We start from the raw sequence: 21,593 nt of genomic DNA on the forward strand, positions 1-21,593 counted from the left end.
GGCAGAAATAACGACTCAGGCAAACGGATTGCAAAAGTGATGAAAGTTTAAATAGAAAGCGGTGAATGTTACAGAAAACCCAAAGCGCAGTGACAAAGAAAGATCCCATCCCCACCTGAGGGTGCATGCAAAACCCCCAGGGCTCCTTCTTCCCCCTCCCTCTGCTGGGCTAGTCTCAGCTGGCCAGGCCTGAGACTGCCCATCCCCCTGTGGCCTTGAGCCTAGTCAGGCCCATGGCCGGGAGATCTCTCCCCCAGTTACCAAGTCTCGGAGAGGGAAGGAAAGAGACAGTGCCAGACTCCGCACTGGATCTTATAGTGGTGCAAAGAATTATGGTAGGAAATACACAATTTCTGGACACAGGAAGTGAATGCACCAGGGGGGCACCCAGCTCAAACTGCAACAAAAACAAAAAAAAAAAGGCTCCAGATTTACCTTTTATTTGCCAAAGCTAATGATAATTCTTATTTTAGAAGCATCATAGTTAAAAGAACAATTCTGCATTCTGAATCACTGGTTTTACAATAGTTTTTAATATTTATTTCCACCCCTCTCCAGTCTCTGCCAGACATGCAGCATATTCAAGAAGAAAATTTGTCTTCCCCACCACTGGGTCCTCCTAACTATCTTCAGGTCTCTAAAGACTCTGCCAGTACCAGTAGTAAGAACTCTTCTTGTGACACAGATGACTTTGTCCTTGTCCCACACAATATCTCTTCAGACCACTCATGTAAGAATCTTTCTTATTTTTACATTTAAAACCAATTTCCATTTGTAATAAAACTTCATGAGCTGTTAGCCTTTGGCTCTTTAAGTGTGTGTCAGTTCACTTTGGAATGAATTTCTTGAGTTTGCTCTTTGAAGAGTGACTGTTTGGTGCACCTGCACGTCCTTCTGGGACATTTTCATCTTCATTTGAGTAGCCAGATATGACAAAGAGACCAAAGTGATTTAAAGTCATGAAAAATACTGAGCTTTGGCAGGAGGAGGAAGGAGTCAGCTGTAAACAGCTGCTGATAAAGAAATCCAAGGATTATCTTAGTAGAGACAGGCACGTTGTCTTCAAACTAACTGAACACTTACAGTCCATGCTGTAGAGCCTCAGATAATAAACAAGTGCAGCTAAAGCCATAAAAATGATTTAAATGAAGGATAAGGCATCACACTGGGCTTATACAGTAGAAGGGCTTGGACATTGCCATTTTACAACATCCTCCAAACCTGAATTGTCAGTGAGAAAAGCTGGTCAGCTGTTCTACAACAGCACTACTGGAGATCTCTTGTTTCTTAAGGCTCTGCTTTGCAGTGTGGGTTTTCAATATGTGTTTCTGCTTCCTGCAGATGATATGCCATTGGGAGCAGCTGGCAGGCGGGCTTCCAGCGAGTTCTTGATGTGTGGAGGGTAGGTGTGAAGAGCTTTGTCCAAAAGAAGCCTCCTGTTCTGTAGAAGGGTTTGCTGGGCCCTTGACAGTGGTGGGTTTACATAGCTGTGTGGACTTTCTTGAAAGATTAATATAGAACAATAGAATCACAGGTTAAGGGTTGGAAAGGACCTCTAGAGATCAAGTCCAACCACCTTGCCAAAGCAGGATCATGGAGGGGAGGCCACACAGGAACACATCCAGGTGGGTTTTGAAAGTCTCCAGAGAAGGAGACTCCCCAGCTTCTCTGGGCAGCCTGCTCCAGGACTCTGTCATCCTCACAGCAAAGAAGTTTCTCTTCATGTTGAGGTGGAAACTCCTGTGTTCCAGTTTGTATCTGTTGTTCCTTGTCCTGTTACTGGACACCACCAAGAAGAGCCTGGACCTTTGTCTTGACACCCACCCCTCACATATTTATAGATGTTAAGATCCCCTCTCAGCCTTCTCTTCTCCCGACTAAACAGTCCTGGGTCTTTGTCATCACAGGAGAGATGTTCAAGTCCCTTCATCATTCTCATAGCCTTTGTTGGACTTTCTCCAGCAGACCCTTCCTCTCTTGAACTGGGGAGTCCAAAACTGGACACAGTATTCCAGGTGTGGTCTCACCAGGGCAGAGCTGAATTTAAATTGAATTTCATACTAATACCTAAAGAGCTTAAATTCAGAAAGCTTTGCTGCAAAGCAGATGGTTTCTCAGATGTCAAGACCTGTCTTCTGACAGTGGGTTCTGTTTTCACAGGCAGTCACCATTAACTATTTCTGGAAGCTCAGGAACTGTACAGAAACCACCCTCAGCCTCTTCTCGAAGTACTGCTTCTGCTACAGCTAACAGGTGTGTGATGTAGACTTAGTATTTCCTCTCTTAAACAGGTTCTCTGCTTTTATGTTTTGTCTTTTACTTATGAATGGCTACTGGAAACTGGAGAGGGAGCTAGACCTGATCTGTCCAGGCTCTCTACACTTAACCCATTCTAATGGCTGACAGTTTCACAGTTAACTTCTGGCTCTGGTGTGTCCCCAAAAGATTCCCTTGAGGAAAGAGAGCTTTCTGTTGTTTAAATTTTGAACTGGTTGAAAGCAAGAACTTCAGAGCCATAACTGACTTGTCCTTGGTCTTATGAAGCACAGCACAGACTAGTGAGTCAAGATGCTGAATGCAGTATACATTTTCAGAAGTAGCTGTGAGGGAAGAGGACCTTATGAAGCCCAGATTGCTATGAATTTGTGTCTCATGGCTGGATTGGCTTGTAATTGGTAACTGGGTGTGGCTGCTGAGCAAGTGATCACTCTGAATTTCAGCTTTGTCTCCCAAGATACTGGAGATGCCTCATGAAGGAGTTAAACACCTATTGCAGTTTTTCCAGCAGCAGGACTGTTAAGTCCCCTTTCCTTCCACGTGATTGTAGACTGGGTTTGTGCTGCTTTGAAACAGAACTGATGTACATCAGTGGTGCCTGGCATCTTGCCTGCATTATACTGGAAAATGTAAAGCTTAATCATGCTGTTTTTTCATGTACTACCTAAACAGAAGGCTTACATTTGTCATTTGACTAAGTAATGAATTTCATAACATTTTCAGTACAAACAGAAAGAGGATGAGTAGCTAAATGGGGAATGGAGCTATTCTGTTGTGTGTGGTTTTGGCTTGTGCTAATACTACAGGGCTGCAAGTCAGCATTATTTGTTTAGAAATGCTTGTCACAAGAAAAGTTTGCAACTTTGTGCTGATCTTTGTGCAGTTTGGGAAATCTGCTGACGTGGGCTGTCAATACAGCTGTAGTCTTACCTTTTATGTTTAAAAGCAGATAATGGTTTGGCTGTAAAAATCCATTTGCTCTGGACTGGCCACGTACAAAGTGTCATTTCCTATTTTAAATTGTCAGGTGTCACAGTTCTTAGAGTTACAAGTTGCATGAAAATGTCAGTTATGGTATCTGTGCATTGCCAAGTTAAGAGCTAAATGGCCCTGTGGTTAGAAACAGGTGGCTACCATTCATACTTTCAGTGTTTGTACTATACTAGAACTATTTCACTACTGATTCAGTAAATTTGTTAACTAACTGGGAGCTTGGGGCATGTTCTGAAGGAAGCAGAGTGTGTGATGTTCTACATGATGCTGGGTTTGGTTTTTAATTTCCTGAGACATGTCCTTTCAGAGTGTGTGACTTTTACTGTTTTTCACATAAAGTTATGCCCTATGAAACAGTGAATTTTCCTGATTAGCTGATCAAACTGGATGAATTATACCCATGGATGGTCAGGCAGGAGAAGCTGCAGCACTTTTCAGGCTCCAGACAGAATAAGCAGAGGCAGTTCACTCTCCTGTGGTTAATTGCTAATTTTATTCTCTAGATCTCAGAGGAACAGATTTGCATGCAGCTCTGCACACATCTGTACTGTGTTTTCTCTAAGCAATAACAAACCACACCAGACTGGAGGATTCCTAACCAGAGCTCAGGAGCCTTGATGAAAGGCCAACTACTGTCCTTTGCCTCCCCACCATGCTTACACTGTATTGCTGCTTGCAGTTAGCCCTTGGCTCACAGAGTTTGCCTGGATGTACCTGCAAGGCTGTGTGAGAGCAGGGAGGTCATTTTCCATGTTGAGTACTTTAAAAGTGCCTTCGTGACCTCCTCAGTGTCACTGTCTCAGTTTAGATAACATCTGCTTCTCCTCTCCCAGAAGCTGACTCTAGGGAGCCTCCCTGTGCTACCTCAGTGTGTTGTGTGGGTTGTTAGCCAGCTGCCCACTGCCTTTGGGTGGTTTTCACTTGAGACCTCCTCATGTGAGAACTTCCAGGCTTTCTGCTGGCTGTGTGCTCACAGCTGACTTCCAAATTGCTCTGTAGTAGCTAGAAACTGGGTGAAAATAAAAGGACAGAACTTGCCATGGAAGTTGTATGCATATTGGGGAGTAATATTTCATTCTCAGAGGCAGCAAAGAGACAAACAGAAACCCAGATTTCTGTTCAGCTGTAACCATGCAGTGAGTCTTCTAGCTTCTTGTTTTCTGAAGCATGTGGTAGAACTCTCCTCACATTTCCTGTAAGGATTCCTAATCTTTCTCTGAAGTGGTGGTCAATAAAGGACCTGACACTAAACTGATCCTCTTCCACAAAGCCCATTTGTTTGAAATCTTTCTGTTGAATTGCAGCTTCCTTTAAAAGGGTTGGTAGCTGATTACTTTGCAGTGGTTTGATTGCCTTAGCAGATAGTGCACTGAGATAAGGCAGGTCAGGGACACTTCAGTTGAACTTGGGTAATGCTACTCTGCAGTTTGAGTTCAGGTGTGTGGTTTTGGTCGTTTTGGTCAGGACTTTGTTACATAACATGTTTTCCTTTTGCAAGTTCACGCTGTCTCTTGGGATATCTCTGACTGTGCTTCAGTGGCTTTTTGTACACATTCCAGCCCTGCTGCTGAACTTCCTGTTCTTAGCACAGTGGGTTTTCCTAGAAGGCTATTTTGAAGCCTTGTAAACAGCGCAGGTTTATTGGCAGGAAGTCGGTAGGGATCGGTAGGCTGCTGCGGTGTGTGACGAAGTGCTTCAGTTGATACTGCACATTCAGCTCCCTCTGAGACCAGCCAGTGTGAGACAGGTAGGTAGTGAGCAGCAGATCCTGGTCCTCCTCCGGGAGGTGTTAGAGCTAGATTAGGACAAGCTAGGATCATACTGCATGTAGCGAGTGCAGAAGCAACTTACTGGGCTGTTTCCTAGATTCTCTTGATGTTTCAACAATGGTACAGCTCAGAGAGAGATCTGTCTCCCAGTGCTCATCTCCTGTCTCCATACCTTCCAACTTCAGGCATTGTCAGCCTTCGGTTTCCCCCCGCAGCGAAACTGCTCCCATCCCGGTTCCCACTCAGCTCCGGAATTACCAGCGGATAGAACAGAACCTGTCCTCCACTGCCAGCCCCGTGTCAAACCCCCACGGATCACCAAGGTGAGATTTTGAATTACTTTGGTTTTAAACTCCTTTTTCTCACTTCTGGGTTGTGTTTGTACCCTGACAGATCTTCACTGCTTGCTTGCTGATACCATTTTTTGGTATCAGACATGTTAATGGTAACAAGTAATGGTCCTTCACGGGGTCAAGACTGTTGGATGTGCACTTGATATTTGTCACAAAGCCAAAATGAGCTTGTTCTTTTTACCTTCTTGGGCTGTGTTTGAGTGCAAGATGAAGTCTTGCTTTTTTTTTTATTCCTCTTTGTGTATTACATGGCATTACATCATGAACTGGAAAGTCAGTAATCAGTTATGTTCTGTTTCCACGCACATAGGGATGAGATGAATGCACTGCTCTGTAGAATATCAAGGAAACAATTTTTGGCATCCTAGTAAACCAGCTTGTCTTATTACAAGGCTCTAGTGTGCCAGAGTTATTCTCTGCCTTGTGGTCAACAGGATCAGCGTGGTGAAGGTCAAAGACTCAGAAACAGACTGCTGAGAAAGTCTGGAGATCTTTACTAAAACAAAACCCATGGTTCTTGCATTATTTTGATTTGCTCAGGATCTCTGAGTCTCTAATAATTGCTACACTTTGGGCAGGGTCTTTCCCAAGAAGTCTCTTTTTTGACCTGTGTACCAGACCCAGAATGGAAACTGTCATAATCTTTGACCTGAAAATGGACATTGTCAGCAATACATTTCACTTGACTGTTAAATTCAAACTTTGATGCTCATGCTGTTTGAAGATTAGGAATCTGTGTGTTCTGGGATATCTGTTTTAATTTCCTCAAGTCAATGTGAACAGAAGGAGTTAAGCCTTGCTTGTTTTCAACATGAGAAGCTTAGCTTATTAGCTTAATAATCTTTCAACACCATACCTTTCTGTGTAAACATCAGTATTTCTTTAACTGATGGTTATACTCCTTAGAGGAGTTTGAAGATTCAAGGCATCCCAGGTACCACAGTGTGTGTGTGTAACCAGTCTTTTCACCCTGCTAGAGCCGGAGTTGTGAGGCGCTCCAATACCAGCCCAATGGGCTTCATGAAGATGGGCTCCTGTTCCCCAGTGCCAGCTGACACTGCACAGGCTGTTGGGCGCAGGCTATCCACAGGATCTTCTAGACCCTATTCTCCTTCCCCACTAGGTAAGTCCATACAGTCTTGGCAATTACTGATGCTTTATCTGGAACAGTAATTCAGAATTTGAAATCATTTTAAACCAAACTCTGCCTTGCTAGGTGACATTTGCAGTGTTCGCTTCTGTTAAGTGACTCACGGAAGTAAACTAACTGGATTTTGTTCTGCTTTACTCTCATTTGTAGGTGAAGTATAAAGTGTAAATTCACCTTTTGATTTTGTTTGCATAGTTGGAACCATACCTGAGCAGCTTGGGCACTGTTGTTGTGGACAACTTCAAGGACATGAATCAAGGAGTAGAAACTTCTCAGGTGAGTGACTGTGGACAATGCAACCAGCAGTGTTTTGATAGAGCTTCTATAATTGGTGAAAGAGAAGGAGAGCCAGCACTACATCAGTTTGGCTTAACAGGAGGCTGTGGGTAGGTGATGTAGAAACTTAGCCCAGTTGTGGCTGTGTCAAGACACCTTTCCCCATAGCTAATTCCCTGCACAGTAAGAGAGCAACTGGAGTTTATTTTCCTCAAGACGAAAAAGCAGCTCTGATAATACTTGTCTTTAAACAGGCATGGAATGAATGGTAGTAACATGCTTCTCAGAATCTGGTTTTTGATAGACCAGCTCTGTCATGCCAGTTCTCAGAAGAGGGAGGAGGAACTGCTGATGTACAGCGTGCAGCACGTTTTCGTCATTCCCTTGGGAAATTGACTGGGATCTGATGCTGGTGTTGCTAAGCAGTCGGCAAGCTTTGCAAGTCATAAATTGTTACAACATGCCAGCAGAGGGGCGGGGGGAGGGGGGGAAGATCAGGGAGAAAGAAGATTGAAGATGTTCTGAGACTGTTAAAGATAGAATCACACTGTAATGCTAGAAGCACTGGGCTTAAGAAGCTGCATTTCAGCAAGATCTTCCTTTGCTCTGTGCACATTTTCTTCTTGAAAGAAAATCTAAAGGGTGTCTTTTCTTCTTTATCTAAAATGCCAGTTACACTCTTTGCTGGGTAGTGTTGAAACTGCATTGTGGGTTTTTTCCCCTATTTGAACACTTTCCAAAATCATCTGGAGATGACAGAGCCTTCATTTCTTGGAGTAGCCATATTTCAAGTATCTGGGAATTCTTTCATCCATATGAAATGAGTTCATCAAATTGCCTTCATAAATGCTCTGCCATTGGCAGTCTCAACTGAAGACAAAGAATGAGTAGCTCCAATGTGAAATCTTCTCTCCTCTGGAGAAAAGTAAAAATAGAGGTGTGTTGTAAGAGGATACAAAGCAGTGTCTATACTTTTCTTGTTGCATCTTTTCTTTGGATAGAATTTTATAGGGCTGTTGGTTTATTGGCTTTTCCCAGTGTCAAACTGACTTGCACTTGTAGCATACCACAGTGCTGGTTTTATGGCTGTGAGAGTTTGTAATGTTTCATTTCTCCATCTGCTTCCTGCATGCTTTTCCTCCTTGACTTGCATTTCTTAATTTCAAATTACTGCAGTGGTATTTCTATTTGTAAAATGCCACAAATTGCAGCAAGTCTGTTTCCCGGTGTTTAAATGGGTGTGGGAAGCTGTCTTTTTGCTTCTGGGTGAAGTGAGGTCATCTGCACTGAGATGGTCTAAGGACTGGAGTTGTCTGTCATAATGTGGCTTTGAACTAATTGAGCTGTTCTTGCTGCCAGTGACAGCAGAGGACCAACTTCTAATTCAGAAGCTTTCCCTCTGGTGGCAATGACACTAGAGCAGTAACCAGTGAGACTTAAGAGTGGTTTCTGAAACAGCAGGTGAGGATTTTCAGTGCTTAGGGGACAGACAAGCAGAGGGGGATTTCAGACAAGCAGATTCTTGGCTGGGAAGTTAATGAGAAGTAGACCTGATCTCTGCTGGAGCTGCAGGCAGCAAGGCCATTCTAAAGCCTATTGGTGAATGGAATGCAATCAAGATGAGGTAGCCCATATTCAAAATCTAACTAGCAAAAGCATAGGCTTAAGAAGGTTGAAAGATTTGTCTCAACAGCTGGGCACTTTTTTTGGAGCAAACACGAAGTGGAGCCTTTTTGGGAAGCTGTGGCCATAAAGCTGAAGCCTTATGGACTGTTTGTAACTTTGCACAGTTCCTCATCACAAGACATAAAAATACCACAAAGAGGAAACCATTTCATTAAATTTCAGGTTTCTTATTTTAAAGGAGCAAGAGCACCTTTTTAGTAGGTGAGATGTTCATGAGGGCTATTTTCTCACAGCCCTCTGTTTAAATGACTGCTTATAGCTCTTCATTTGCTTCAGGAAAAGCTTTGCACTCATACTGAAGTGTGGACATACTTAAATGCCTGACCAAAAAGTGACTGCCTGCACAAAGTAAGGATCCCAAACTGTTCCATCTGAATCATCTGGTTCTGTTCAGTACCTAGCTTTCTTGCAGGAACCATGAGATGAGCTGCCTTTTGTGTCTGCAAATTAAGTCATTATGTACAAAACAAGTCATTACCATGCCATGTCTCATGCATGCACTTGTTTACAGAAGTGTCGCTCCAGCTCTTGAGAACCTCTGTGCAGTCTGGAGCCTTGGTGGCTGCACTTGAAATCTCAGTGTTGGTTATGCCATTCCTGCTGAATCCAACCCCTTTATTTGTCTTGGTGCAGGCTGCCAAAGTTACTGCAGCTGCCAGTACAGCTGTCACCCTGAAATCTTGGCCTATTTGGCAGCTTGAACATCTCATCAGTGTAACATAGCCTTAGTCCATATAGCCCACAGGCTAAGTCCATTCTCTTTGCATCTAGTGAGCTGGTGATCAAACATATCTCACAGTATTTGCAGTCCAGTCTCCTCTCAGTTGAATCTTGATCCTCTGGCCTCTTAGGCTTCATTGATACACGTTCCAAGCACTTCAAGCAGAATTTTACCTCCTTGTTTTTCATCCCCACAGGTTCTCCAATACCACCATCTCAATCTCCACAGTCCCTGTTGATGGGAGCAAGGTTGCAGAGTGCTCCTACTCTGACAGATATTTACCAAAACAAACAGAAGCTCAGAAAGCAGCATTCAGACCCAGTATGCCCATCCTATGCTGGGTATGGATACAGTCATTCTCCACAGCCAAGTAGGCCAGGCAGCCTGGGAACATCACCTACCAAACATATGGGATCATCACCTAGGAGCTCAGACTGGCTGTTCAAAACTCCATTGCCAACCATCATTGGCTCTCCTACTAAGGTTTGTTAAGTTTGCCACTGCCAGTGAAATGTGAGGTGGTGACACACTGCCTGAAACCATTCCCAAGCCTGTTTTGGGGTTCTGACTTTGCTTTTTGTGTGTTCTTGGTCTCCATTCTTAAAGGCAACAGCTCCTTTCAAAATACCCAAAACTCAAGCGTCCTCCAACTTGCTGGCTCTGGCTAATCGCCAGGGCTCAGCAGATGCCTCGCTGCAGCCTAAAGACATCACTGACCCAAGGGATTTCACACACTTCCACTCCACCCAGGGAGGTGAAAAGCAGGCAGGAGAACAGCACAGTAAAACCACGTTTGGCAGGTAGGCATCACGGTACTCCTAGCCTGTAAAGCTGGGTGGGTAACGTGGCAGCAGAATGTGCTCTGCACACAGCAGCTTGGAGGGGAAGGGCATGCAGAGAGAGTGAGCTGTGAGGAGCTGCTGAGGTTTGGGGTGTGCAAACAGAAACATTTTGTACTGGGTATAAATATAGCATGGACTTCCTGCAGTGCTTTGTGTTGCTGTTTAGTTCCCTTTTGTTTTGATTATCTCAATATGGAATTTCATTGCTTCTGTGAAGCCTCTTCAGTGTTTGCTTGAAAGTCTTAATGACAACATTTGCAATATAAATGTTTTGAGGTAAATAGGAGACTTTATTTTTACTGTTAGCTCCATTTCAATAGCTCCATGGTGAACAGTGAGGTTTCAAGGCTTTCTGTACTTCTGTTGAAGAATTTTTGTTGAATTCTAAATAGCAAGGATCTGGAAATCATCCACTCTAACCCCTCTCCATGGGCAGGAACACCTTTCAACTAGTCATGCTTAGTTGAAAGTTACATAGAAAGGTTCCACTGAAGAATCTGGTTGTGAATTCATACATTTCTCTGTCCAGGTCTGTTAGTACTGGGAAGCTCTCAGATCAACAGGTTAAAACTACTCTTGGAGGCCAGATGTATCAAGGCAGTACAGACAGCCTCAATACAGAGCGACCAATGGATACAGGTAAGGAGCAAACTGAGACATCCAAGCGGGCTTTATGGAGTGCCAACTAGAAACACTTCTGCTTCCAGTTTCCATAATTGGTCCTGACAATTTTTAGCCTCAGTGCAGAAGGCTTTTTTGATCTTTAAGAGGATATGTTCCATTTCTTTGCTATAGCTTTAAAAATAACTGAGACAGGAAAATACCTATTGCTGTGCCAAGTACAGAAATATCTCAGCTGCCTCTGCTGGCTTAGAGGGGTTTGGGTTTGGTCTGCCTTTAGAATTTTTCTGTTGTATCTTTTGCTGCAGGACTGATGGTGTCCTTGTTCTTTTCTAGGGAAGACTAGAGCAGAGAGAGTTTGAAAGTAAAGGGGTGTGTGCAGACTGCACCTTGACTCTTTGTGTATCTCCAAGGCTGTCCAATCAGCTTGTTTTATTTGCTGTCAGAACTTCTAACTGGTCCAAGTCTCAGATCTACATCAAAGCATACTGTGCTCCAATTTGCTGCATTTAATTACTGATTGGTAATAGGAATCAACTTGCTGACATACTCTCTTCCAGCTCCAGCAGGGGCCTATGGCATTGCAATGGCACCTCCTTCCATGGGAAGTGGGGCAGGTTCTCGGGCTGTCATGTTTACTGTTGGATCTCCTCCAAGCAGTGCCACCCCTCCTACCTGCACCCATATGGTCCTCAGAACAAGAACCACCTCAGGTAAGACTTTGCTGACCTCAGAGTGTTGGACCTGCCCTCTTCTTGGGCAGTAACTTGATTACTGCCTTGCACAGTAGGTCCTCTAGGTCATATGGTAAAAGTGCTCTGTAAAATAGAGACAACTTCTGCCTTTTGTCTTCTAAAGAGAGGGCCAGAGGCACGGATTTACAACACAGCAGTGTGTCACCTCCTGTGTACACAGCTTTATCCCACCACAGGGAGTGTAATAATCTCTGTGCCAAAGCTGCAGAGAAGTAGTTACATTTCTGATTTGGCTTTTTTGCCTGCTGCTGTGCACTGTACCAGAAACAACCCACAAGGGGTGGGAGCTGACTGCATTTGGGTCTGTGTCAACTGTGTTGCCACATATCAAAGATGTCAAGGTGAATACCTTCATCTGCTGAGGACGAGCAGGATTCCACAGCAACATGCTCTTGTGCCCTGTAGCACAATCTTTAAGCTATACTATTGGAGACTCTGCCTTGGAACCCATGTCAGCCATTTCCAAGAATCTGTGTTACAAATTGTCACTGTTTGTTGTTATAGAGCAAAGGAATGATGAGGAGAGCCTCCCAAGGCTGGATCTGTGATGACTACTTTGTCATTTGCAGCCCCAGTGCTGCCAGGTGGGACAACCTGTTAGACTGAATATGTGTGTGTGTGTTTGGTTTTTTTGTAGTTGGATCCAACAGTTCTGGAGGGTCTCTCTGCTCCACCAGCGGCCGTGTGTATATGGGCTCTCCTCCTGGTATTTACATGGGCTCTTCTCCTCCGGGAGCCGAGGCAGCTCCAAGTCTGAAGTACATGCCTTATGGTACTTCACCTCCCAGCTTAGAGGGCTTTATCACTTTTGAAGCTCCTGAATTGCCTGAGGAAACTTTAATGGAGGTATAGAAAACATCATTTAATGTTTTATAATGTACAATGCTGCTAAAATAGAGCCGTGGTAAAAACAGGACTGCTCGGTGCACTTTGTAGTTTCCTCTTCAATATCTCACATTCCTTTTTAACATCTTGAAAATATTCCTGTATCAGTGGTGGCCAGTTTCTCTTTGGTGGTTATTAGTGGCATTTCATGTATTTGCATAGGTAACCAAAGGAACATGGCTGCTTTTGTTCACCAGAGCCTTCCAAAGAGGTCTCTGTTTTAATGCCAAGTCTCTGGACATGGGTGCTGACAGTAGCAGTATCTCTGGGCATCATTTTTAACTGCTTCTTCACAGTCAGTGGATGGCATTAAACCCTACTTGTGGGAAGAATGTCCTGTATTTTTTTGAAGTGTGGAGGAGTGACACTTTAAAACACAAATTGGGGTGGTCTTTCACCAGAATGCTATCCTTGGACTGTAAATTTCTCAGGACAGATTGCTGTTCTGTTTTCTCATTCTCATGTTGCTGGAAGGTGTTTGGATCCTGTGTTGCAACATGAATGTTTGACAGTACACTGCATTCTTACCACAGACAGAGTATTTAGATCTGCATTACTAAAGAAAAGTGATAAATATTGTTAAGATGTGTTTGATTAGTTTTGAAGGCTAACTTTTTTTGGAGCGGAGATGATATTACCTGTTGTGATCACCAAGAAGCAGTGAGCTGCTAGCTCCAATTGGAGTGGTTTCATTTAAGTTGTGAACTTTGGCAACAGCCACCTTTTAACACAAAATAATTCTAGATTTGAGTGTAAATTAGAGTGAAGCAGATAAGTATGAAGCTTTAGATCAGTTCTCTTGGAGGTCTCAAGTCTGTTACATAATAAAAGCCAAATGTTCCTTCTGGCTTCTCATACAAGTGCCGTGCATACTTTTGGGTTGCTGATAATATAATAACAACTAATGTGTCCCACTTGTGATTCCTTTAGTTGCTCAGGTTTCAACAAACATAGAACTCCATGTCCCAGTTCCTTTGGCTTTGTTCAAAGACTCTTAAGTATAAGCTACAGTATCTTAAAATCGTTAACAAGGAGAGAACAGATTATTGATCTGTCTGAACCCATTCGGTTCTGTGGTCCCTATTGCTGGCTCTCCAACAGTGTGATTTCTGCATAGATTTAACATACCAAGAAATTATCAAATGATTAGCAAGAGTTTGAAGTTTGCTTGTGTGCCTTATGGCTTCTGCTGGTTAAAATGCTGTCATCTTTCCCTCTGGCAGAGAGAACATACAGATACACTGCGTCACCTAAACATGATGCTGACATTTACAGAATGCGTCCTGGATCTGACAGCAGTGCGAGGAGGAAACCCAGACCTGTGTACTTCTGCAGTCTCACTGTACCAAATCCAGGAGAGCATAGTTGTGGATCAGATCAGCCAGCTAAGCAAAGAATGGGGGTGAGTGTGTGGTCAGATAGCATCAGGAGAATTACTGAGCTTTGAATTCACCACAAATGTATTCAAGCTAGGCCGTTTTTGCTGGGAGTGCTCGTTCTGCTGTATAGAATCTTTTGTAGGACTTTGCTCTTTCTGATCTGTCTTCAGTTGTTAAAAGCTAAGGACAGAGGCACATTTCCTAGCAGGCAAATAAAAGGACAGTGTTCTCTGGCCTGCCTCATAAGCTGGGGGAAGTGGTGAGGAGTTCAGGCTTGAGGTGTAGTGGTGCATGTCTAACCTTGGAAATTTGGGCACCAGCTTGTGTCGGATCTGAGCCCTTCTGTGTTTCCATTGGCCAGACTGAAGCAGTAGCACTGAGGGTGGAGGTTGGGAACAGGGAGGGAGTGTCCAAATTTCCCCATTTTTTCAGTGGAACCAATCAGCCCTAATACAAAATCAAAAGAAAGGAGAAATACGAGACGTTTGTGGAAATGGTGGGAAAGGGCAGATCCACTTCCTGCTTTCTTCCTGAATCAAAACCCAACATTTGAAAAACAACCCTGCAAAGGGTTTGCTTTTCACAACTGAAGATTCCAGGGGCATAGGAAATGACAGTGCATGAAAAGAACACCCAGTCGCTTGTGGTGAGACGTTGACCCCAGGCAGTCAGTCCCCACAAATAAGTGTTCCTTTCTCAAATGCCTGCATTAAAGCAGTTTGTTGCTGCAGCTCCTAGATGAGCAGATGTCCTCCCAACCCGTGACAGAGTGTTTGTGAAGGGAAGGGAGGGGTGGAGTTGCATTTTAAACATCTGTCTTCCTTTACTGCTGCTGCTGGGTCCTGTGTTGGGTTGTGATTAAAAAGTGATCTCTGTCCATGGCTTGAATGGTTCTGGAAAGGTGTTTTGATAATTCCCCTCTCCCCCTCTTTTCCTAGACAAGTAGAGCAGCTGGTGCTGTACATGAAAGCTGCCCAGTTACTAGCATCTTCCCTGCATCTTGCCAAAGCACAGGTCAAATCAGGGAAGCTGAACCCATCCACGGCTGTTAAGCAAGGTAAATGCTTCTCCTCCTTCGCTTTGTTTGTGCTTTTTCTTTGCTGATACATCGCTCAAAAAGCTCAAGTTGCAACATCTATTTGTTTTCTTCTGGACAAGAGAATTCTGGATATGTGCAGTTGCACAATGCTGATAGGAAACAAAGCTAACAGCCTGAAATTGCTAAGAAAAGGGCAGTTATTAACTTGAAATGGAAATTATTGGATGGGTCCACAGTTCATAGCAGTGGCAGAGTAAATAAACATCAGAAGCACAAGTTCTAACAGATTGACTTTGCTAGTGCTGGGAAAAGCTGAACTGAGGCTTTGTCATTGTTTGGTTGGGGGTTTTGTTTCTTTGTTTGAAGTTTCTCCTTACCTCTCTCCCAGTTGTGAAGAGCCTCAATGAAAGATACAAATTCTGTATCGGCATGTGCAAGAAACTGACAGAGAAGCTGAACCGCTTCTTTTCGGACAAGCAGAGGTTCATTGATGAAATCAACAGTGTAACTGCAGAGAAGCTCATCTACAGCTGTGCTGTAGAAATGGTAAGTCACTCCTCTTACTCAAATGATAGCACATGAAGACAAATTTCTTCCTTCTCCTCTATGTAATCAGCAAAGGGAATGTATGCTTCCCAAATTCTGTTGATGGTAATTTTTATTTGTCTTTCACTCTGCTTCCTGCCCTGCCTTAACTGTGGCTAAAGTTCCTGGCAGATACTGTTCCTCAGGGACATTTCCCCTAGATCAGCACATTTGGTACATAAACAGTAGGAAATGACCTCCTGAGCCACTCAGCCCTGTGTGCTGAAGTCTCATCCAGTGAGGCTTTCCTAAAGCACAGGAGCAACAGAAAGAGCTGTGTCATGCACCAGGTCAGTGTGAGCAACGTCAGCCAGTCTACACAAATGGCAGTGCAAACATAGAAGCTTTCTCATGGAATAGATAAAAAATTATCTGCCATGGAGGAGAGGCAATAACCCTCCAGGAAGTGCAGCTGCTTTTTTGATCAGAGGGAAGTGTTTTGACATAGGTGTCACACAAGATACTGGCAAATATTGCACTTAACCCTGATGCCCAGGGAAGATGTGGATGCCCCCTCCCTGGAGGTGTTTAAGGCAAGGTTGGATGAGCCCTTGAGCAACGTGATCTAGTGGACAGTGTCCCTGTCCATGTCGGGGGATTTGGGACTAGGATGATCTTTAAGGTCCTTTCCAACCTAAGCCATTCTGTGATCCTATGATAATGGTTTAGTCAGGCCATTAATTTGTCATCTTTACAGGAGAGTCTAGGTCATAAGAACAAGCAGATTGAAAGGTCTAGAGCACAAGTCTTCTGAGGAGCAGCTGAGGGAACTGGAGTTGTGTTCAACCCTGAGAAAAGGAAGCTGAGGGGAGACCTTCTCACTTTCTACAATTACCTGAAAGGAGGTTGGAGGGAGGTGGGGTTTGGTCTCTTCTCATAGGTAACAAGTGACAAGATGAGAGGAAACAGCCACAGGTTGTGCCAGTGGGGGTTCAGATTGGACATTGGAATCAATTTCTTCCCTGGAAGAGTAGATGAGCCCTGGAACAGGCTGCCCGGGGAAGGGGTGGCATCACCATCCTTGGAAGTGTTCAAAAAACATGTAGGTGTTTTTGACACGCTTAGGGATGTGATTGAGTGGTAGACTTGACAGTGCTGGGTTAATGGTTGGATTTAAAGATCTTGGAGGTCTTTTCCAGCCTTGATGATTCTGTGTTTATTCATAAGTTGTTGTACCCCATGTAAACACAAAAGATCAACAAGTGCTTTTGGAGCTGAGAAGTGCAGAACATCTTACTGAACGCAGCACAGGCTCTGCCTTCTCTTGGACTTTGTTTTGCTGTCTTACAGTTATAAAACAGATCAGCTAAATTAAGGCTCAGAACTAGTTTGTTAATGACACTTTGATATCATTCACTCTGAATTTCTCATTTCATTACTTGCTTAATGCAGTTTCTGTAAGTGAATCTCCTGACTGCTTGCAGGTTCAGTCAGCAGCCCTGGATGAGATGTTTCAGCAGACCGAAGATATCACATATCGATACCACAAAGCCGCCTTGCTGCTGGAGGGGCTGACTAAAATCCTGCAAGACCCTGCAGACATAGAGAACGTGCACAAGTGTAAGTTTGTGCTGCATGGAGGAAAGAGTGCAAAAATTGCATGGAATTCAGTGCATTGTAAAATAACACCGAGGCCATCATCTCTTTTTTTGTTTCACCTCTCTGCTTGCAGATAAATCCAGCATCGAGCGAAGGCTTTCTGCACTTTGCTATAGCACCGTGGCTGTTTATGAGCAGTAGGAATATCCTGAGGACCAGATGGTGTGAACATAAGGGACCACATCAGTGATACTGCACTTTTTTCACTACAGCTTCATTGTTGTCCTTGTTCTGCCCCGCATGGAAGATGAGTCTTACATTTCTGTGGTGACTACCAAAGAAACAGCAGCGTATTCAAAGAGGAGTAATTCCAAAAGTACACTTGCCTTAGCGAGCCAGCAGCTCCTTTTTCTTCCTAGCAACAGAACTTAACAGAATCTCTCTTCACATTTCAAACTGATCCTTGTATGTGTGCTTTGACCTTGAATCATCAGGGTTGGGTTTTTCGCCCCCTGGTGAGAAAGGATTCTAGAGAGCGGATCTTTCTGCGTCAGGTACAAAAAGACATTTCCCTCAGAAGATTCCTCCAAAAGGTTGTGAAAAATATTTCAAAGTTTCAGTGAAAATGTGGCAGAGTGAATTTGGGAAACCCTAACCACGTGCAAGTGCTGTTGGAAGCTTTTGGGGCAAAGCTGGCTTGCATTGGAGCTCACCTGTTGTGAAGATGGCTCCGCTTGTCACATGAAGGGATGGCAAGAGAGTGCTCTTCACACGGGGAGGGGAGAGATGGTGATGGAAGAAACTGCTCTCCATCTGTGCAAAATCCCCAGTGGGTTTTCAGCTGATGTGGATACAATTTGATGATCTTCTTCCAAAATATTTTGTTTTGCACTAATTTACTAAAGCAACTGTACATTCATTATTGAAGAACTCTCTCTCTATATATATATAAAAAGAAAGAAAGAAGGCACAGTGGACTTGGTGAATTTTATTTCAGTGTACATAAAATTCTTTTCAGAATTTCAAATGTAGCTTCTAGAAGGACTTTCAAACAAACTGTAAAAAAAAGAGAAGAAAAAACCCCAACAGCAACAGAACAACTTGTATTCATGTGAACCTTTCCATTTTATACCTATTTGTCTAATACTTGAGTACTGCTCTGGACTTTCTCAGTAATAGCAATGTTGAGTTGCTGGTTGTTTGCTTTTTTTATCTAGACTCAGTTGCATCTTCTGTTGTGCATGCAGTATGTGCATTAATGCCTGCAGTCTCTAGGGGTGTACTGACAGTTCTCTGTAGCTTTGTTTCTTGGGCAGTATTACCTGAAATACTGTAAACTGAAAGGTTCTGCAAGGAACCATGCAACAATAATGTTGGGATTTGAGATGCCAATAAGCTGGTGTAGAATATCTACATAAGAGTGTGTGGTGGGGAGGGGGCAAAATCAATAAATCAGGATTCTTTTGCGTGCATTTTGGGGGAGAGGTGGGAAGCTTCCTTTAGCCTTATAGGCATTATCATTTCAAGCATGCCATGAGATCATCAGGACAGTGATTTGCAGAGTATTTAGGCAGATCAGGGGATCTAATAAATGTATATAAATATCTGAGGGCTGGATGTCAGGAATGAAGGGACAGCCTCTGCTCACTTGTGCCCTGTGATAGGACAAGGAGCAATGGATGTAAACTACAGCACAGGAAGTTCCACCTCAACACGAGGAAGAACTTTACTGTAAGGGTCATGGAGCCCTGGAACAGGCTCCCCAGAGAGGTTGTGGAGTCTCTTTTACTGGAGACTTTCAAGCTCTCTCTGGATGTGTTCCTGTGTGACCTGTGCTGGATTCTATGGTCCTCCTCTGGCAGGGGTGTTGGACCTGAAGAGCTCCAGAAGTCCCTTCCAACCCCCTAACATCCTGTGATCCTGTGATCAGCTTCTCTGGAAATGGTTCCTATATTTTCTTTTGGGGACTTGTTTGTTTGTTTGTTTTATTACTCAACTGCTCGAATACTTGAACAAACCATTCTCCAGGACAGCCACAACAAAAAAAAGAATCATTTTAATCCTCTTAAACAGAGTGCTCTGAACTCTCTGGCAACATTGTACAGGGCTTACACATCAAAACCAAGATGATTTCAGTGTTGGGATAACCATGTGTTTCCTTTCCTTTGACAAGAGTAATGTACTTTTTACCTTATTTATCTGTATGAGATTCCAACAGTTAATTTGAACGTGTTTGTTTCTATAATGTTTGTATTTTTAGGTCTTTAATACGGTGTTTCTACCTCTCCTTTGTAATTGCATGCAGCATTCTTGAAACTAGGTAACAACTCACTGAACTGTTGTGTAATAGCCTTTTTATTCTGGCCTGTATAAATGTATATTAAGGTAAAAAATAAATACTGACACTAGAAGTGTTTCTATGGTAAAGCTGAGTTGCTGTGTCTCTCTAACCAAAGGCCAACAGCGTTAACTTAAACCCCCAAACAACTCTGCTTAAAGCAGTGACTGAATGTGGCCTTCAGGCAGTTGGATGTGCCACCAGGGCAGCATGAGGCAGCTTGATTGAGTTCCTTATCTCTGGGTAGCCCTGGCACAAAGTGTCCCCCCCTGTGTTTCTTTTCTGTGTTTCTTTTCCCTTCTCTTTTTTTAACTCTTTTCTTAGCCTTTTTTAAACTGGTTTGTGGGGTTTTTTCAATGCTTAAAATTTTTTTTTAAACTTGGATTTGAAAGCAAGTAGGGGAAGTAGGTTCCTGGGTAACAGCTGTCTGCTCTTTCAACGAGGTGCTTATTTGTTGCCTCTAGCAAAGAGGAGCTGCCTGGGCTGCCAGAGAACAGCATATACAGAGCTAATTGACAAAAGCTGGCACTGAAGTGACAATTTCTAGCCAAAGGTTACCAAAAATGAGCTTTGTCCACCTTGTAGCTACTTCCCAGCTGAGATGGGCTGGGCTTGCTGGTGTATTTCTTAACTGTACTAGCAAATTGTTGTCAATTTCGTTATTTAAAAGTCCCTTGTGGTTGTGACTGGCACTTAAAGAGGAGGAGGAAGGAGTGAGCAGAGAATGTTAATGATTCATTATGTCTGCACATGACTGTAGGAGCAGAGCAAAAGCCTTAGTGCACAGGGCTAGGGGATAGGCTGCTTTTCCCAGGAACTCACTGGGGTTTGTTGGCTTTTTTTTTTCCCCCCCTCAGGGTTCAAGCTCATTCTCCTTCCACTCTTGCCAGCAAGACTACAGCTGCACAAACAGGAGGAGAAGAAAAGGGCTATTCTTGCTCACTGTTTTCAGGAGGAGGAGACCAATGTTCACAGCCTGTCTTTCTGCATAAACTCATTCCACAGAGATCCTGAAGCTGTCCTCTGTCTTCAGCTCCCCGTGCTGAACAGCAGGTGCTTGTTTCTACTAAATTCTCTTTTTTTTTCCCCTACCCTTTTTAAAGATGGGATTTGAAAGGAGGTATTTGATGTGCTGCTTTTCTAGTTCAGCTCTAGCATCTATTCAAGAGCACTACCTTCCATACATGTCCCACTCTCTCCACAGTGACTGAGGAGTCTAAACCACCTTTTGATTTGGACGTTTGTTGCTCTTTATAAGCAAGAAGTTGACCTCCCAGCCCTTCCTCTGATGCAAAGAACTAAATCTAGTTCATTTAACTTACAACCAAGATGCTACAAACTATTCTGAGAAGCAGTTTTCAGCTGAGAGGTGTGAGCTGGGGACTTGTTGGGTTGGGCATAGGTCTTGTTGCTTTCTGGTACTATTACCATCGTCACCTCTGGGTCCAGAGGCAGTAACTTCTTGTGATCCACTGGTGTCACACCACAGGTGGTGCACAGCCCAGCTGCACCAAAAAGGAAAGCTTTCTTTTTCATCTGGAGCAAGGAGAGCTAGCTACTGCTGCTTTCAAAGCTTGCTGAGGCTTTGAAATTCAGATTGGCTGGCTTGTGACCTGACTCGTGACCTGCCTTTTTGATTCCTGTCTCCTCTGCTGTTTTTTGGCATGTTTTTGTTTAATTTCAGTTTTTTGGCTTTTTGATCTGCTTTGAAGTCTGCTTGCCACTTTATTTTTTACTTTTTTTTTACTGTACAGGATCCCTTTAAGCAAATCTCCTTTCATCCTGAACTTCCCAGTCCAACCTCAGCCATCCCTGGCTTTTTAACAAGGTCCCACATAGCTCCTCCTGTCTGTAGATGAGTGAAATATCTCTCAATAACCCCTCTCTTGAGGTCTCCAAGTCAGCTGGAGCCCAGTCTAAGTAAGTCTTGGCACTGCTTCTTCAGACAAACACCTTTTCAATAGGCTTTTGTATGTGGCAGGCTCCCCCCTCCTCTTTGGCTGCAAGCAAACCAAGTGCCAGCGGTGTTGTTGAGCCTTGTTGCACTCTTTGTGCCAATCATTTTCATTGTTTCTTTGTGTGGCTTTCACATTTTCCATGGCCCCAGCTATGTCTACAATGCAGCCCACAGACCATGGCTCTGTAGGACACAGTATCTTGTTCTTACAAATGTGAGATCAGCCACAGCTTTCAAAACAAGTGATGCCATAAATGAACTGAGCTGGTTTTTTGTGTAGGTTCCTTTACAGAATCACAGAATCCTTTTGGTTGGAAAAGACCTTCAAGATCATAAGAGTCCAACCATTCCCAAACTCTACCAAGTCTGGGGCTAAACTGTGTCCCTCAGCACCACAACTCTGCCTCTTTTAAATACCCTGAGGGACA

General features: G+C 43.6%; 1 protein-coding gene across 3 annotated transcripts in view; it reads left to right on the forward strand.

Annotated features, from left to right (window-relative positions):
* ULK2 (unc-51 like autophagy activating kinase 2) overlaps positions 1 to 19,297 on the forward strand; it is a 41,904-nt gene extending 22,607 nt beyond the window's left edge. For all 3 annotated transcript variants that reach the window (XM_054167093.1, XM_054167096.1, XM_054167094.1), the window contains 16 exons: positions 559 to 730; positions 1,342 to 1,402; positions 2,161 to 2,253; positions 5,225 to 5,362; positions 6,370 to 6,515; positions 6,738 to 6,818; positions 9,422 to 9,708; positions 9,832 to 10,025; positions 10,597 to 10,706; positions 11,249 to 11,401; positions 12,081 to 12,289; positions 13,552 to 13,730; positions 14,646 to 14,764; positions 15,135 to 15,292; positions 16,756 to 16,891; positions 17,004 to 19,297. In XM_054167093.1, coding sequence (XP_054023068.1) covers positions 559 to 730; positions 1,342 to 1,402; positions 2,161 to 2,253; positions 5,225 to 5,362; positions 6,370 to 6,515; positions 6,738 to 6,818; positions 9,422 to 9,708; positions 9,832 to 10,025; positions 10,597 to 10,706; positions 11,249 to 11,401; positions 12,081 to 12,289; positions 13,552 to 13,730; positions 14,646 to 14,764; positions 15,135 to 15,292; positions 16,756 to 16,891; positions 17,004 to 17,071 — 2,304 coding nt within the window. In that variant the 3' untranslated portion in view covers positions 17,072 to 19,297. The remainder of the gene's footprint in view (positions 1 to 558; positions 731 to 1,341; positions 1,403 to 2,160; positions 2,254 to 5,224; positions 5,363 to 6,369; positions 6,516 to 6,737; positions 6,819 to 9,421; positions 9,709 to 9,831; positions 10,026 to 10,596; positions 10,707 to 11,248; positions 11,402 to 12,080; positions 12,290 to 13,551; positions 13,731 to 14,645; positions 14,765 to 15,134; positions 15,293 to 16,755; positions 16,892 to 17,003) is intronic.
* The last annotated feature ends 2,296 nt before the right edge of the window (positions 19,298 to 21,593 follow it).

The sequence above is a fragment of the Dryobates pubescens genome, chromosome 13, assembly GCF_014839835.1.
Source record: "Dryobates pubescens isolate bDryPub1 chromosome 13, bDryPub1.pri, whole genome shotgun sequence".
Taxonomy (NCBI): Eukaryota; Metazoa; Chordata; class Aves; order Piciformes; family Picidae; genus Dryobates; species Dryobates pubescens.